This window comes from Panthera leo, chromosome E1, assembly GCF_018350215.1.
Source record: "Panthera leo isolate Ple1 chromosome E1, P.leo_Ple1_pat1.1, whole genome shotgun sequence".
Lineage (NCBI taxonomy): Eukaryota > Metazoa > Chordata > Mammalia > Carnivora > Felidae > Panthera > Panthera leo.
Window position 1 is genome coordinate 25,716,588 of NC_056692.1, and position 18,428 is coordinate 25,735,015.

An 18,428-nucleotide genomic window follows, 5' to 3' on the forward strand; every position below is an offset into this window, starting at 1 on the left:
CCTTCCCTCCTCGCACCACCTCCCGCTCATTACCTTACTTTAGAGGTCTATTCTGATTGGGATTACATCTTTTAGGAGAGTCTATTCAAGTCTTCTGACCTATTGTTACCATAATGTTATGATGTAGGAGAGTGTAGTCTCTCAGTGTGGTAATTATGGTTCAAGTAAAGCAAAATGTTAGTAGCTAAATCTCTTGTAGGGTAGTTTGGCACTGGTTCCACTAGACTTTGAGAATATCACTCCTGCCTTTCTTCATTCATATCTAGGCAAGATTACCTTTTCTCTCAGTCTGTTTGCTATGTTACTCTTTTTCCCATAAATATCAGAGGGAAGGAGATGACTCTGTGTGCTTTAAAGATCTGACTTCACCAAACCCTTAAAGTAATGTGACCTCTCCTTTTTACTTAATTTGGAATTCATAAGAGAAAATAGCTTAGTACTTTCAGACTGATGGCATGTATTTTATCTTTTGCTTTTACCATAATCCAAAAATCTAGAGACCCAGAGAAAGGTCCCTGAAATGCATTCTCTGTTGTATGCATTTAGAATCCTTGTATTGTTTGTTTTCTTGTTTTTGCTAGACATTACTGCTGACCTCATTATCAACTTTTATATCACAACTCAATAGCATTTATAAGATTCTTTAGTAGCACAGCTATGTTCAAACTTCTGTCTTCCCATTTGGGGGTAGAATCTGCTACTGTTTTCCAAAGGAATTAACAACCACCACCACTGACAACAAATTTGAATGATCCATGTTATGAAACAAGCCAGTTTAAAGGGCTCATCGTTTTAGTGTCCTTTCCTTGTTGATAATTGAATTATGAAAAAAGGAGAATAAACAGACAATTCATTCTTTTAGAGAAGGGAAGCAAGGTCTGAGTAAAGAAGTGTGGGGTCATTCCCTAAGACCACTTTGTTCTCTTTAAGTACCCTTCATTTAGATATTTGTCACACTGCCTTCCTTCAATTTTGTTTTGTTTTGAGCTGGCCATGCCCTTTGCTGGATGAGCATGTGTAAAAACAGAAGGGAATAAACCATAAGAGACTCTTAATGATAGAGAACAAACTGAAGGCTGATGGAGGGAAGTAGGTGGGGGGATGGGCTAGATGGTGATTGGTATTAAGGAGGACACTTGTGATGTGTTGTATGTAAGTGATGAATCACTAAATTCTACTCCTGAAACCAACATTGCACTGTATGTTAACTAACTGGAATTTAAATAAAGATCTGAAAAAAAGGGGGGGGGGGAGGGAAGGAAGGAAGGACGGAAAACTCAGGTAATACAGCAAGCAGATATTGTGAACTGAGATACAAATACAATATTTGGAGATACAATTATTTTAAAAACTTTGGGCTCTGACTCAGTCATGACACATTAACCTTTTTGGGAAAACTCAGGGAAATTTTTTGGTGAAATTCTGTGATTTTTGTTTTCGCAGTTCTGGACACAACTCCCCACCACAGACTCACATTCTTGAGAACTAAAACATGACATTGGTTAATCACTGGAATATTTATTATTTAATGTGTTCACTGTACGAAGGAATAAAATTTATTGTGAATGAAGGTACAGGCGCTAAGTATAATCTTATTTTTTTAATGTAAATCTCAAGTATTCCTTTGATTGAATGTGACCTTTTTTTTTTTTTTTTTAAGACAAAAGAAGTCATTTCAGAGATGTGTTCCTGTCTACACTTTTCCTTGAAACGATCTTTTGAGTATAGAAGAGTGGCCAATAAACAAAACGGAATTTTTAATGAGACTTTTCAGGCTTTGTGGAAGGTTTGTGTGTGCTTCACTCGTGTGAGATGACCTCAGCAAACTCATTTTACTACACGATGGAAAAAAAAAAAGTATACGAAGCTTACACATGATAAAAATGTTTCTCCATCCTAGAGCATGGATTCAAGTAACTTTGACAGAGTAAAAAAACTATTAAGCATAGTTTGATATGAATTTTGGTGAAAGTTATCAGAGACCCAAACAGTGGTGGACCAACCAAACTGGTATCTTTATAGGAAAAAAAAAATGAATTGGGACAATAAATATGTCCTGAGGCTTTAGCGGCATCAGAAAAGATTTGTGCTTTGTTCTTTGTGATTTTATTACTTTATTGGCACAAGGGAGCATTTGTGCTCAAAAATGGATAATTCACATAAATCTTTCTCTATTTAATCAAGCTTAAATTACAGGTTAAACGTAGTGGCAAAAGAAAAAAAAAAAAAGCTACAGAAAAAGTGTAATACCTAACTTGAATCTTAGTTTAAATTTGCCACCCAATGCTGAGTTTTCACATGTGTCTAGGGGCAGACTCCTCTGGTATTTGTCAATAAGCAAAAGAAAAACACTGGCTTTCAAATACCAGGCCTTTGGTGAACTGGCGACAGTCGTGCGAGCGAGAATGTTCGAATGACTTCAGCTCTTTCCAGCTTCATTATGTCAGGCTGGCAGATCGCATATGGCATTATGGAAATCAGCAAATGAAAACCATATTGATCAGCATTGAGAACAAATGTAAAAAAGGTGGTCTTGAGGAGGAGCCGGGGAGAAGAATGCTTTCCTGGTCAACCTGATAGGCCCTTGTTAGGGCCTTTTAATCATTTATTAACGGAACCCTCCTTCTTCCCTTTCCACTCAGATTACCTCAGCCACAGAGCATCCTGCTCCATTTATCTTTTAATGTTTCCTTTATTTAATTTATTCTTAAGCTCTAAGTTATACTCTTATTTCAGAATTGAGTTTTACTTTTCATGGGATTGTTTTAAGTGACTGAAATGACTTTTCCCAACAAGCTCACCAGGCATTCAAAGGGAGAAACGCATTTGCTGAGATTCACCTATCAGCAAATAATTTACTTGGTATGCACCACAACCAGAAGCAGAGAGACAGAGAGAGACAGTCAGCCAGACATTAAAAAAAGAGTAAAATCGGAGTCGTTCCTAAACTTAATTCTCTTGTTAAGGTTTGGGTCAGTGTTTCAATTTTAAAGTCTCTTTCTCAGGGTTTGGAATTTAGCCTGGTAAAATTACTTTAGGTCTAAAACTGGGATCTGTCACCTTTCCTTTCCTTTCCTTCTTCATTCTGTGATTTCAGTAGAAAGCTGCAGCTTTCTTTTATCGTGTTGCTTTGGAAGGAAACTTAGAGCAGTATTCTGTCTGCCTGCATGAGATAGAGAAATGGAAGGCTGTGTTTGTGGAGGATTCAGTTTTCCAGGAGTTTCCTCACCTGAAATGCATCTTGGGTTTTGGAAGGTTTGCTGCTTTTCCTAAATCACATTCAGACCTAGGTTTGAACGGGTCTTCTCTCCCTGCCTCTTCCCTCCCCCAACGCCTGCCTCCCCTTACATTTTTATGTCCAGGTTTACCATTTGGAAAGAAATTGCCAAGATGTTTTCCTCGTACAGAACCGTGTCCTTTCGTAGTTGATGAGTAACCTGTGAATGTGATTCTTCAGAATGCTGATTGGCACATGACAATACTTGTTTCTTCCCTGCCTTGAAGCATAAATCACTCCTAAAAAAGATTCACACACACACAAAAAACCCAGAATATGGATAGAAGTGGATGCCCCAAACTGCTGCATACGAAACAGCTCTATGATGGACTCCTCCACGAGTTATTTAGCCAGTTGACAAAACTGAGTATTTGCCTTTTTTTTTTTCCTTTTGAAACCACCTTAAAAAAAAAAAAAACACTTCCACAATAAACAACTGAGGTTCACTTTCCTATAAATTTAGCATTGAATTCTGGAATAGGTATTTCTAAAAAAAAAAAAAAAGGTTAATCTCTGGGTGCCGTGGGTGATCGAATCATTGAACTTTCTTTTTGCTCTGGACTCCTTGTCTGTGGCCGTTTAGCATGATTATTTTTATCTTCACTTTGCTAGGTTTCCTTTGCTTCCTGAGCATTTTGAGGAAACATCACTGATTTGGATATCAAAAGATATACAACATGTAGATCTCATTTAGCTAAGTAGAATCGGGAATTTTATTTTGGTTTTCCCTTGGGACCCCAGAGACACATTCAATAATATATTTGAAAAACCCATAGCTAAAATCTGTGTTTTTCCTTCTTGCATACTCATTGATTTCTAAGTGCTTTTCCTCATAGACTCACATTACTATCCCCCTTTCCTTTCTGGGCTCTACATCAAACAGTGTAGGAATTACAGCAGGAGTGCTATCTGTGGAAGACTTGCCCTCCTTGTTTGTTGCAGAAGAGCAGAACATTAAACAGTGAGTGGACTATGCAGAAATGCTCTCCCTCTCCAGTGTTTTTTTTCTTCCCTCCCTGTCTCCCTCCCTCTTTTTTCCACTCTTCCCTCTCCTTCTCTTCCCCTCTTTCTCTCGCTCTCCCCATTCCCAATGGGAGTGTTGTTTATAGAGCATTATAATTTATAACTGAAGAGAGTGGATTTAATTTCAGTGGAGAGGCTCGCCAGCAGGGCGCCAGCCTGCAATCATATGAATCAGCAAGCTGCAAACTCTATTGAATGGAAAGTATTATCGCTGGCCACAAACGGACACTGTTTCTCCTAAACAACTCCCTTGGTGCAGGAAGACCTTGTCTTCATTCATCTATTTTACATATCTACTTCTGTTTTAATTTTGCCATTTCCTAAAAGTGTTTTCTCTTTAGATTGCAACTTTTCTCTACCTTATTTCCTGACCCAACATTGGAAACTGCCATTGTATATTTCTGGCTGATTTGATATTTCTTCTATCTCCATCCTTACATTATCTGACTTTAGTTTTCCCTTTGCTTCTCCTTCCTGCAAGTGTGTGTTTTTTTTTTTTTTAATGGGAGCTGTTAAACATACAAATAAGACTATGATGAACCATTAGCATTAATATTGTAAAAAGCTAGCCAGTTTTAATCACCTAATGTTTTATTTAATCGTGGATATTTTCCTTATACTTGGATTTTTTTTTTCTGTATTCATGGAAAGATTTATTTTCCTGTCCTTCAAATCTAGGAGATAACTTCTTATTCTTGACATGACCCACCAAATCTCTTGTAATGTCAGTACTGTACTTTATGCCAAGTTTTCCAAGTGCTTCAGTCATGTTTCAGAAAGTGCTAGAATATGTGTATGACTTTTTGTGGTTGGTATTTATTTTAGTGCAACATTGGCCGCTTCCATGTAGTTAAGCTAAATCTCTGAATAATTTTAAAAATCAAGTTAGACCTAAAGTCTGGTACCTTTATCAAAAGCATTTTACTGACTTCATGTAGCTATTATAATTGGGAATTTTTGGTAGTAAATCTTTAACTGAGATTAGACAGATTGCATTAATATTACATCAAATATCAGGCTGTCTTTATCTAGACTTTTGAATAATTTCCACACTCCTCTCTCAACAATGAAATAAATTCAAGTTGTACAAATAGCCGGTTGGCTGATACTGTTATTTGCTTAAAAGGAGAGAGGGGTAGTACGTGAGTCAGTAAGGAAGCTCCAATAAAGGAATTCTATTTAGACATCGGTGGAAAAGCCAGAGTAGTCTATGTTTGTTTAAAATAAGGGCCTAATGTATTTGAAAAATACTATAAATACAAAAGTTAGCAAATAACCCAAATGCTAAAAACTCAGAAATTTGATATGAAGTTCACATGTCGTATTGTCAGAAATGCATTTATTTTTTATGTATATATAGGGAGAAATTATTTATATATGAGCTTGCATATTTTCTTGACACAATTTAACATCAACAAATCAAAATACATGTAGCCATAATTTTTCTCATTTAAAGCACAAACTTATGAATCCATATGTATTCATAAATTTTTCTCCTTTAAAGCCTAAGAATAGAGTTATAGTCTCCACTGTCTCAGCTAGGGATTTTTTTTTTTTTTTTTGCCTTTGATTACTCAATAAGAATTACACATAGGAACAGAAAATCAATATGTTTACTTCTGCTTATTTTCAAAATTGAATGTTGCTATGGTTTAATATCAGAGAAGGCATACCCAGGGTCAGCCTAAAGAGGTTTCGTTTGGTTTAGTTTTAAATTGCTTATGGTGGTAGTTGTTACCTCTAACAACAATTAATTATCAACAAAAGTAAAATTTCCTATCAGTCCGTTTTTATTCCAAGAAGCGGTATGTGAAATGAGGAAGAAGGTTGCAGGTGAATGTATTTCTAAATCCTTTCACTCCTGACTTAAAACCGTTAGTTGGTAAGCCGTCATGACTCCGGGTATGTGGATTTTTATTAAATTAAGATTAGGAAAAAGTACTTGCAGCTCAGTAATGAATATCTTTACAAAGAAATATTGTGCATTTTTAACATCCTTGAGGATGCGGGAGATCTACAGCGAAGCGCAAGCATTTCAGTAAGGTTGCAATGGCTCAACAATAGTGAAAAGACCCTGGGCTTCGTTGTTCCTTTTCAGAGTCAGGGAAAGGGAGGGCCTTTGTCTTTTCACTTGAGTGCTGTGGGCTTAGTTCTTGTGTTTTGGTTGTTTGGGGGGTGGGTATTTTTACCTAAATGATATCCCCCTCTTTATCTATAATACAAGATTCAAGACAATCATGGGGGTTTTGTGCCTTATTCTGATTAATTCCTGTTTTTAAAAAATGCAACCATGAGAACTCTCAAAACCCAGTCCCAGAACAGGTAAATTCTGTTTGCCTATTGTATGGAAAGGATTCATTTCTCTAAATTATCACCATTGTTAAATTAATTCCTTTGAGAATTTTCTGAAATTGAAGTAGAAGAAAAAATGGGTAGTTATCTTTGATTTAAATAAAAGTATATATTGAAAATAGAACCATCTATAAATACATTCATCCAAAATCATTATATGCTACTAGATTCAAAAATACAGAGTAAGTGCAGGAAAGTACAGTTCCCTGAAAAGTTGCTCTTTTGGCCGAAAGCAGGGTGGTGGTTGGTTTTTTGTATTATTTATTTGCACAATTGTTGCCCGTTATAGTGATGTGACTTCTTAACATATCTGATTCCTTGATCAGAAAAACTTTATCAAATAGTCTGAGTGGATTTTGAAAATGTTCTTGGGTGACCTTGCAGAAGTCCCTACCCTGGTCTTAAAGAGAATATGTTGCATTTACATAATTGCTATTGGCTTTCTTGTCTGTCAGGGGTTCCAAGTGTTGCTTTAATAAAACACGTTTGGGCATGGAGGCCGACATTTACGTTTCCCCTCCCTGTAACTCTGCTTCTGGACCGTGTGCTTGGCCGACTTAGCAAAGCTTAGAAGTCAGCTGCATCCGTGTGAGCCAACTCTGCTTTGACTGGGAGCAATTGAGTACACCATTTGTTTTCTTTTCTAAATATCACAAAAGTTGTATTTCTTATTCAACTACGGCTTTTTTAAAAAATTGCCTTGGGCCAAGGGTTTACCAATTTTTCTAACATCTATACTTCCAAAATATAAAAAAGGTCATGTCCTTGTTACTGATTGCAGTGGATAACACTGTGGCCGTGCTAGTTAAAACTGTGACCTGGGTAGGGGGATGGGGAAATGCCCTACTGGTGGCTGCTTTCCTCATTTTTTGGAACTTTGATGTGTTTCTGCAACTGATATAAATGCAGGGGTGTTCAGGGAGAGGCAGCTGGCTGGCAGCAACAGATTAAAATATTTCTGACCCACAAAAGTAACCAAATGCCCATATTTCTTCATTTAACATAATTAATACCTTGTATTTCCATTGACTTTGATAAAGTGGCCTTCCTCCTCCCACCCCATCCCCCTTCCCTCTGTCAACTTTCGGAAGACTGCAAGAGATCTATAGTTAAAATACTCTACAGATGATGAAGGATAGCATGTCTTAAAAAAGCTAACATCAAAAGTCTCAATTAGGTTGCTGCCTAGCAGGAAGCTTATAACCACATTAAAATGGAAAAGTTATTTCATTTTTAGTATACTGTATTTCAGCAGCAAGGGTTGCAATCTAAGAGCAATATGAAACATTTTGGTCTGGCTGCCAAGTAAATCCACGTTTTGTTATAAATGTGTAATTACAGGAAATATATGAAAAGTGTTAAACATCTCTTATCAAATATTGTTAAAGAGGAATTTGGTGCATGTGGAATTTAGAAAAAGCCTGGGATGGATTTCACTCATGGTTGCAAGGTCTACTTGTATTTAATTTAAAGCAGTTGTCCATGTTTCATTATCACAGAACACACTGTTTTTCAGTTTATTTGTTAAATATAGTGCCACAGAGACAGTGACACAAAAAAAATGCCTGTAGGTTTAGGCAAAATTTGATCAGTCATGTGACTATATCAGTGTCTTTTTTTCTACATTTTTGTACCTCAGTGTACACACTTCTGAGTGAAAAGACAGACAATACGTTAACTTTGAACAACCTAAGCAATGGTTGAGCAAGCCATCTGGAAAGGTGATGTCAGCTGAGGGCAAGGGTGGTTGCTGGTTGACGGTAGTGCTCCACCCCTGCCCCCCAACACACACACCAGCCTCGCAAACCCAGTTTCATGGTGCCTGAGTTGCTGTCTGGTTGGTTGAACTCCTTCTCCTCAGCTGATATTTAACTAGTAGCTTGTGCTGGAAAAGTATCAGTACTGCCTTCCCTGGCCTTTTATAAACACGATTGCTAGACAAAGATGAACAGCACTGATCTGCTATGATGGACAGAATTCAATTAGGTTACTCTCTCAGAGGGAAAAAAGTGCACATTTGATGCCATAACTAAATTGGATTCCTTCTAAGAAATCCTAAATTTGTGTATAATAGATAAATGTAGAGCTGATTTATATATACATGCTGAATGTAGATTTGGTTGATAGAACATATAATTTAGTCTGTATGTGGATGGTTTTACTATCCCAAGTGGTATGTATGTATCCTGATCCTGTGCAGTTTTTTTTAAGTGAAAAGTAAAGATGTCATATCAGAAAACATCCTGGGTAAGGAGACAGTGACTGCAGTGTGTTTGGAGCCGCCATTCGAACAGGTGTGTGTACAGTTCACATAAGAAGGGGAAGCCCCAGAAGACTGTGATTCTTACTAGGATGGGGGTGGATAGAGAATCATGTCATGAGGGATGATTCTCACAGTGGAATTGCAGAAGTGCTCTTGACAGCTGGGTTTCTTTTTATTTCCAACCAATAGAGGTTTCACATGTGTTTACTTCCACAGAAAGGGAATTTACTCATATTATATGGCTACAGAGGAAGGACAGACACACACACCATATTTTATCTGGAGACGTCCTGACAGGATTCCTCACTATCTTTTTCTGTGCTACAATCTGTTGTACAGCAGCTAAGACCGAGATGATCCCAGTAATAAACCTTATTGGTATGGTTCACTGATTTTTTTGGACTCTGCATTTATTTTAGCAGACTTCTCTGATAGCTTTTTGCAGTTTTCAGCTTTTTGTTGTTGAAAACAAAAATAATAAGTAAACCAGTTCAGGGATATATTTCTCTTTCTGAAACTGATTCCATGTCATAGTGCCCTCCTTAGGGAGGAGCTATATCTCCAGCCAAGGCTGGAACCTGAGGAGCCACTCCTGATGGAATATGAGAACGAACAAAGTACTGTTTACATTCTTAATGTTCCTGTCTTTTCTTAGTGTAAGAGACATTCAAGAGGACCATCATAGTGTTAGAATTTTTTCCTGAAAAAAATTACATACCTATCTTGTTCAAGTTTTGTACGTAGTTCTGGAGGTAAAGATCATGATAACATTCTATTCACATTCATGTAATAAGTGAGCCCCTATTGTGTGATAAAATAGTGAATGCCTAGAATGAATTTACCGGAGTAGATTTTGTCCCCATTATATGAATGAAGCACTACAGCACACATGATAAATATTATTGAATAACACATTTTTTCTATACTAAAAGTTAGGGGGTCGATGCTTCTTAAGTATCAGGAGATAGGATAGTTGTTTTTTTTTTTTTTTAAATACTTGACCAAGATATTTTAAAGTTTGAAGGAATAGCTACAATACATTATTCCAATGCAGAGCTGCCCAGATTTTTTATTTAAAGATTTTATTCCAGAGTCCCTTCTGGAGTATAGTTTAAGAAATGGTAATATGCCATTTATCTAGGAGTCAAAAAAACAAAACAAATAAACCGAAGTTTTAACTGAAATGACCATATCCTTAGGCACTGAGATCAATAATAAGGATGTGACTTTTTTTTTTTTTTTTTTTTTTTTTTTTTTGGAGACCTGGATATTGGGAAATTTAGAAAACCTTTAATGGAAGACAGTAAAAGTACCAGGGAATCATGTGTATGGTGATTCTGAAACAGTGACATGATACTGAACTGTCTTCTAAATCATCAAAGAAATAAATTATGGTCAGTATAGTTTTTGTATTAAGTATAGTTCATAATTTTCTAGTTCCTTATAACTTTGTATTCACATATAACAGACATGATACCTCTTCATTAGTAAGAACCCCAGAGCATGTTATCTCCTTTTGGACTACTTCCATAATCTGTTTTGAGAATGCTGAACCAGATAAACCGTAGGATGGGTATTCAGATTGAAAGGTGGCAATCCCTAGTTGGTTCTCCATTGCGATATCTGTCGAAGAAACAGAACACTCAGCAGGCCTACCTGGGGAAGGCATGCCATGATAGTTTCTATCTATCCACTAGATTCTTACTGCTTGCAATGACTTTTCTTCTCCCTATAGTTTCTTCAGTTATTTGATATGTTTCAAAAGAAACCCCGTTAGGGCCCAGAGTACTTACATTGGAGACTTTTTCCCAAAGGAAGCCCTGGGATCCAAAGGAATTAGTACAAACGCACCTAAGAACTCCAGTGCCCTGCAGAAAATAACATCCTTACTGCCCACAATTACTTAGCTTAGCCTCACCTACTTCAATTAAATGTCATACACTCTGAGCGAGATATGTGATTTTTTTTTAATTATTCTAATTTATAGAGAACTCTTCACTTGCATTGCCTCAGTTAATCCTTGAAAGAACCCAGGTAGGAATTGTTACTTTATGTTGTATGGACGATTTTGAACTGAGGCTTAGCATTGTTAAGTAATTTCAGCATGGTGACTAAGTGTTAGAGCTGGGAGTCAAATGGAGGTTCTGTAAATCCAAATACTGTCTCTCCACTGTGTGACACTGCCTGATTCTTTGTGATGGTAATGATCATGGTGAAAGCAGGTAATTGCTACTCGGGCTTCTCAATGAACAAAGGAAATTAAGTCTCTGATAAGTTTTCCCCTATTATTGCTGGTTTAGGAGATGCCCCTGCTCAGTTCCTTTTCATCCTTGCTAAACAAAACACCCTTCCCCGGAGCTCCTTTTGGCAGGTTATCAACAAGCAGAAGGCTTGAATGCTGTGGCATATTTTTGTCCTGTAAACTAGCTTATATAACTGACAGCTTCATCAGTCTTCCCTTCCAACTGCGTACTTCTAGTTAAAAGGCAATTTGCAGTAGGGCCTCAAAATGTGAAGTTCCAACCCAATGATCATTTTGTTTTGTGAACTAGGTTGATATTTATTGAAACCTTAACTGTGTTCTTAGCAGTGAGGGAGATGAGAAAATTTTGTTGCTTTCTCCATTCAAGTGCTTTAGTTGGGAAAGATGAGGCATAAATGAATTTGAATTACTTAAAAGATGAAGAAATACCAGAAGGCATTATGTGACCAATTGCAAAATTAATGGTACAGATAATAAATGCTTTGCATTCAGGGAAGGGGGAATCATAGTCTTAGAATTGTAGCACTGATAGAGTCCTTATCAAATCTTACCACCTTGAGAGAAGGTAAAATTCAGTAAGATTGATGTGTAGGCTTAAATTTATATAACAGGATCTTGCCAGATCTAGAATTCAACTCTCCCTAGCCTGGAATCACTTAGATTTTTGAGAGAGAAAAGTGAAATCTCACCGTTAGTATTTTTTAAGCTTCTGACAGGTAACTTTTAATCTGCTATCTATTGAGTACCCTGGTGTACACTGGGCACAAGGTACTAGGTACTGTAATAAAAAAAAAAGATCCCTGACACAAGTAGTTTACAATCAGATGGGGTAGAAATATTTATAGTTAACTGGACTACAGGGTAAACTTACATAAATGCCACTAAAGAGCCATATATATATATATATATATATATATATATATATATATATATATATATATATATATATATATATATATATAGTGTGTGTGTGTGTGTGTGAGATGGAAGTCCCAAGGTATGGGGAGAAATCCTGTTTATGGGGACTAAGGCTTCTTGTAGGGGATACATTTGAATGGCTGGTAGTTTTTGGAAGGGCATTCTGTGCAAAGAGAAGTGCTGTGATTTACTGTCTGTTGTTTAGTGCTTTCACAATTAGTTACTATTTTCCTTTACTCTTTCTAATCTCACCTGTTCCCCATACCTATTTTTCACCATCTTAGCTACTTCTTACGGGGTTTTGCCTTGCTAAAACCTCCTTTTAAAAAAAAAAATGAAGTGTAGTTGACAATGTTGTATTAGGTTCAGGTATAGTGATTTGATAATTCTATACATTACTCAGTGCTCCCCATGCTAAGTGTAGTTGTTACCATCTGTCACCATACAACAGTATTATGGCATTGTCGACTACATTTCCTATGCTGTACTTTCCGTGACTTGCTTATTTTATAACTGGAAGTTTGTACCTCTTAATCCCCTTCACCTGTTTCTCCCATTCCTTCACCCACCTGCCTTCTGGCAACCACCAGTTTGTCCTCTGTATTTAGGAGTCTGTTTGTAGGGTTGCCTGGGTGGCTCAGTCGGTTAAGCGTCTGACTTCAGCTCATGTCATGATCTCACAGTTTGTGACCTCAAGGCCTGCATCAGGCTCTGTGCTGACAGCTCAGAGCCTGGAGCCTGCTTCAGATTCTGTGTCTCCCTTTCTCTCTGCCCCTCCCCCTCACTCGCTCGCTCTCTCGCTCTCTCTCTCTCTCTCTCTCAAAGATAAATAAATACTAAAAAAAAATTGTTTGTTTGTAAAAACTACTTTTTGATATTTGCTGTAACTAAAGTTTACTCCCTCTCCTCTTTGGTATAATATGGCACTGTCTGTCTCCTGATTCTAGAAATAATTTGATTTCTCCATTGGCTTTTATCATTCATAGGAAACAACTGAAATTTATGCCTCTTGACAAAATTCAGCATTAGCTTGTTTCATTGGCTGCATCGATCTTGACTTTTTTCTGATCTGTCTTCCTTTTTCTGTCTTCATTTCTCTGACTCTTGGCTTTTTTTTTTTTTTCTCTATCCCTCCACAGTTTTTCCCATGTAACTTCTATACACTGGAAGATCTTTTTGATGATTTTTAGACACCAAATACATATCTATTTACACCTGTTACGTGGAGCTGTCTTGTCCCTGGAGCCTTTTCTATTTCTCTCGTCTTACATTTTGTATTTAACATTTAATTACCATGCTGCAAAATGGTTTGACATCATTTTGTGTTTTTTTAAAAAAAGGCAATCAAATAAAAGTTAATTTATTTTGAACAGCAATTTTGAATCATTAATGACTGCTTGGAGATTAGGTCATAATTTTCTCACCTTACTCAAATATTTATCTCTAATTTTTTTCCTGCCAAAGTCTAGAATTCCACAGTGTCTTTCTGCAGTAATTTAATTAGGCCACAAGTTTGAGGTTTAATGATGGATCAAAAAATGTATGATATGCTTCAGAGATCAAGACAGCAAATTGATTACTGTTGTAGCAAAGGTTGGCAAATGTGGGAGAGGGAGCAGGTACTGCCCTGTGCTGCAGGATCTGAGTCAATGATCAAGGTCAGCCTTAGTTCATTAACTTCCTCTGAGGGCTTATAGTCATTGTAAATATGACTCCTCATACCTTATATTCGAAATACAATATAGTACAGTTTTGAAATGACTTATGTCCACTTCAGTAATGCCCTGAGGTGATATAGGATGTTGAAAGATCTACAGTAGCGTAAGCTAATTTCTGGTAATTTTGCCTAGTTTTCTAGTGCCTGCAAATAGAAAATCTCACCCCTAAAGATGTGTGTGAATAAGCATGTCCCCATCTATGGACACATCAGGCAGGGGTCTGCTCTTAACCTAATTATCTAAAATGGTCCTCTGTTTTAAGGAGCAGAATGCAGGGATTCTCATTGTACTCTCAGCTAACACATTATTGAAAGTTGAAATGTGTTTCATGCTGATTTTTAAGACCTCACAATCAAGAAGTGTGTTCTTTCAATATTTCTAACAGCCATTTCATTCCTATGTTTAGGCAATACCATAAATTGTTTTCACCATAAATTTCTAGTAAGCTTACTTTTAGCTGGTTTTTAAATATTTCACATGAAGCAAAATGGTAAATCACTTTAAACTTAACAGTTTTTATGAAATCTAGAATGAAGATAACATTTTGTGTGTCCAGGTCTTTACACACAAGTATAGTAACTTGGTTTGGGATTCTGCACACAGCTAACCTAACTGTGCTATGAGACAGGATTCTTTTGTTTAAGGATTTCTTAATGTACTTTAGAAATTCTCAACACCAACCTTCATAAATAAACAACATCATAAAAATAAATATACTTCTTCATTTGTTATACAGATGTTAAAGACCATTTGAGGAGCAGAGTGTGGTACTGGTGATAAGATAGTGAACTGGCATTTTTTAAAGCTAAGGATATTTGGGGATATCCAACAATTTTTTACTAATCTCCTTTAAAAGACACTTAACAGAAGACCAAGCAGGAAGGGAAGGAAGAAAAGATAGTTGTAAAGAGAGAGGGAGGGAGGCAAACCATAATAGACTCTTAAATACAGAGAACAAACTAAGGGTTGATGGGGGTTGGGGGGCAGGGGAGAGGAGGAAATGCGTGGTGGGCATTGAGGAGGGCACTTGTTAGGATGAGTGAGCACTGGGTGTTGTATGTAAGCGATGAGTCACAGGAATCTACCCCCCAAACCAGGAGGGTATACACTGTTTACACTGTATATTAGCCAACTTAAAAATAAATTATATTTAAAACAAAAAGAGAGATTATGTTCCTTTTAATTTCTGTAAGTTGATTTTAATAAAGGTGAAATAATTAACATTCATTCTCTGAGTGTTAATTGGATACTCCATACATAGAATTTTATAAGGCCTTCAATGAATGGAGGTACCAGACATACCCTCCCACCTAAAACAAATGGATAATTACATGATACAATAGCTGTCAAGGTATTGGGTATGAGGCAGTTAAGGACAGTGATCCCCAAGAGATGGGAAATAAATGAAGTAAGTCCTACAATTGTACTGGCTCATTGCCAACACATATTCTGGGGAGGGGGACATCCAGGTGGAGCACAGCAGTTTATCTGAGTGGAAGAGATGAAGCTAGGAGTTTGGGGAGGCCAAGATGTATAGTATGCACAGGGCAGAGTACCAGAGAGGAGAAAGCTGCATGGCTAGAGAACTGTAGAGATCTGCAGAGATCTCTAACCTTCAGCTGAGTATTGTTTGGCACATGAGAAGCTACCCAGGGCCCAGGAAAGAACCACCTAAAAAGATTAGAGGGAATAATTCATTAGAGCTCACACAGGACTGCAAAGAAGTTTCTGTTCCCACTAGCCACAGTGGAAAATCTTATTATTTACAGGCAAGTGGGGAAAATACTCAGAAGCTTTTTGTCTCCACAGTGGGACAGAATTTTTCCTAGACTGTTGTCCTAGACTGTTCCAGGCCTGCCTAACAAAGCTTAAAAGCACATCATAATCAAATTGCTTAGAGCCAGTGATAAAGAGAAAAACATTGTAAGCTTTTTATACTATATATGAAGTGTTATAATATTCCTTAAGGGTAAACTTTGATAAAATATATGATATAAACCCTAAAGTAACCATTAAAATACCAAAGATTTATATAGCTAATAAGCCAACAAATGAGATAAAAGGAATCATAAAAATACTCAATCCAAAAGAAGTTAGAAAGGAAGAAAAAAGAGGAAACAAAAAACATGAACAAATGGAAAACATAGCAATATGGTCAATTTAAAGCAAACCTTATCAAAAAACATATTAAATGTAAATGGCCTAATACCCAATTAAAAGACAAATTACCAGCTTGGATAAAAAAGGAAGATTCCACTATCTGCTACCTGTAAGAAACACAAACACAACTTAACACAACTTAACACAAAAACATAAATAGGACAAAAGATATGGAAATAACAATATACTATGTTAACATTAATCAAAAGAGAACAGCAATGGTTATTTTAAAAAACAAAATAACCAGAAGAAAGAATATTATTACAGAATAAGGAAACAATCATAGTGTTAAGGGTGTTAATTTATGAAGAGGACCTATCAATTCTAAACGTTTATGTGCCTGATTACAGAGCTTCAAAACATGAAACAAAATGAACTGCAACCAAATCAGGTAAACACAAAATTATAATTGGAGATTTCAACATCCCTCTCTCAATAATTGACAGAAGAATAGGGAATCAACAAGGACATGGAAGACTTGAATTAACTAATAGCCAACTTAATCTAATTGATATCTATTTATATCTATATCTGTATTTATATCTATATAGTTATATATCTCTTCCACTACCACCAGCTGAACCACCTTCTTTTCAAGGCATATAAAATATTTCTATGATAATCCATATTCTGGGCCATAAAGAAAGCCTTGATAAATTTAAAGAATTTAAATCATACAAAGTATGTTCTCTGGCTACAGTGAAATTAAATTAGAAATCAATAACCACAATTCTAACTATTTCAATAATTAGAAATTATTTTGAACTGAGTGAAAATAAGACACAACATATCAAAATTTGCGGGATATACTAAGGCAGTACTTAGAGGAAAATTTATAGCACTAAAATGCCTGTGTTAGAAAATAAGATCTCATATCAGCTCCTATCTTAGTAAACTAGAATAAGGATCAAAGTGGCAATTAATTTAAAATGGAAAAACAATAGAGAAAATCAATATAAGATTAGTTTCTTAGTTTTGACACTAAAAGTGTGGTCCAGGGGCACCCAGGTGGCTCAGTCAGTTGAGCGTCCGACTCTTAGCTTGATTCGGGTCATGATCTCACAGTTTGTGACTTCGAGCTCTGCCTCAGGCTCTGCGCTTACAGTGTAGAACCTGCTTGGGATTCTCTCTTTCCCTCTCTCTCTGCCCCTTCCCTGCTCACACTCTCTCAAAATAAATAAACTTTAAAAAGTATGGTCCATAAAAGAAAAAATTAATAAATTGGACTTCATCAAAATTGAGAACATATGTTCTTATAATGATACTATTAATGGAATACCACACACTAGGAGAAGATATTTTCAAATCACATATCTGATAAAAGAATATGTAAATATGTAAAAACCCAAACTCAATAAGAAAACAGTGAAAGAAAAATTGGGAAGTGAGATGAACAGATTTCACTGAAGAAGAAATACAGATGGCAAATAAATACATGCAAAGATGATCAACATCAGTAGTCATTAAGGAATTGCAAATTAAAACCATAATGAGGTACCACTACATACTTAGTAGATTGTCTAATGTTAAAACCTGCTGACTATACCAAGTTTTAGCAAGATCATAGAGCAACTGGAGCTCACATACATTATTGGAAATATAGAATCATAGAAACATTTTGGAATATAATTTGGCAGTTTCTTAAGACATTAAACATATACCTACCATATGTCCTAGCCATTCTACTCCTAAATATTTAACCAAGAGAAATGAAAGCATGTGTCTATACAAAGACTCATGCATCAGAATGTAACAGAGGCTATGTTTGTAGTAGCCAAGAACTGCAGACAACTCAAATGTCCATCAAGTCACTGGGTAAACAAATTGCTATTCATCCACAAAATGGAATACTACTCAGCAATAAAAAGGAATGGATTTTTGATAAATGCAGTAACATGGCTGGGTTTCAAAATAAATAAAAGGAACCAGACCAAAGAAACCATACTGTATGGTTTCATTCATATAAAATCCTAAAAAAGGCTAACAAATTTATGGTAATATAAAGCCAATGAATGGTTTCCTGCATATGTAGTGGGGCAGGGGAGAGAGATGGATCACAAAAGGGCATTAAGGAAGTCTTGGCCATGATGGGTATGTTCATTATCTTGATTGTGGTGATGGTTTCATAGGTGTATACATATATTAGGACATCAAATTGTATACTTTAAATATGCACAGTTTATTCATGTCAGTTAAACTTAAATTTTCAAGGATGGCATTGTGTATACCCTCATTCTAATTCTGTTCAACAATGCTGTTTTGAGATTTTTGGTTTAGTGTTCCAATTAATCTCTTAGGTCTCTCACCTGGAGGTTAAACATTATCTAGCCATTGTACTTGCCTTGTTTCCAAACCCATCACTATTTAGTGAGAAAACCAAATCCAGGGCATTTTTGATTCTGTAGTAAACCAATAAAATGGATGTATTACTTAAGAACACATGTAAGAGCTACT

General features: G+C 36.3%; 1 protein-coding gene across 9 annotated transcripts in view; it reads left to right on the forward strand.

The window, feature by feature from the left end:
* The window catches only part of BCAS3 (BCAS3 microtubule associated cell migration factor), a 608,014-nt gene that overhangs the window by 405,501 nt on the left and 184,085 nt on the right, over nt 1-18,428 (forward strand). The window contains exon 23 of one of the 9 annotated variants that reach the window (XM_042915739.1): nt 1,661-9,854. The exons of the other annotated variants lie outside the window; for them this stretch is intronic. Coding sequence (XP_042771673.1) covers nt 1,661-1,722 — 62 coding nt within the window. The 3' untranslated portion in view covers nt 1,723-9,854. Of the gene's footprint in view, nt 1-1,660; nt 9,855-18,428 lie in introns of those variants that run through there. 9 annotated transcript variants of the gene reach the window in all.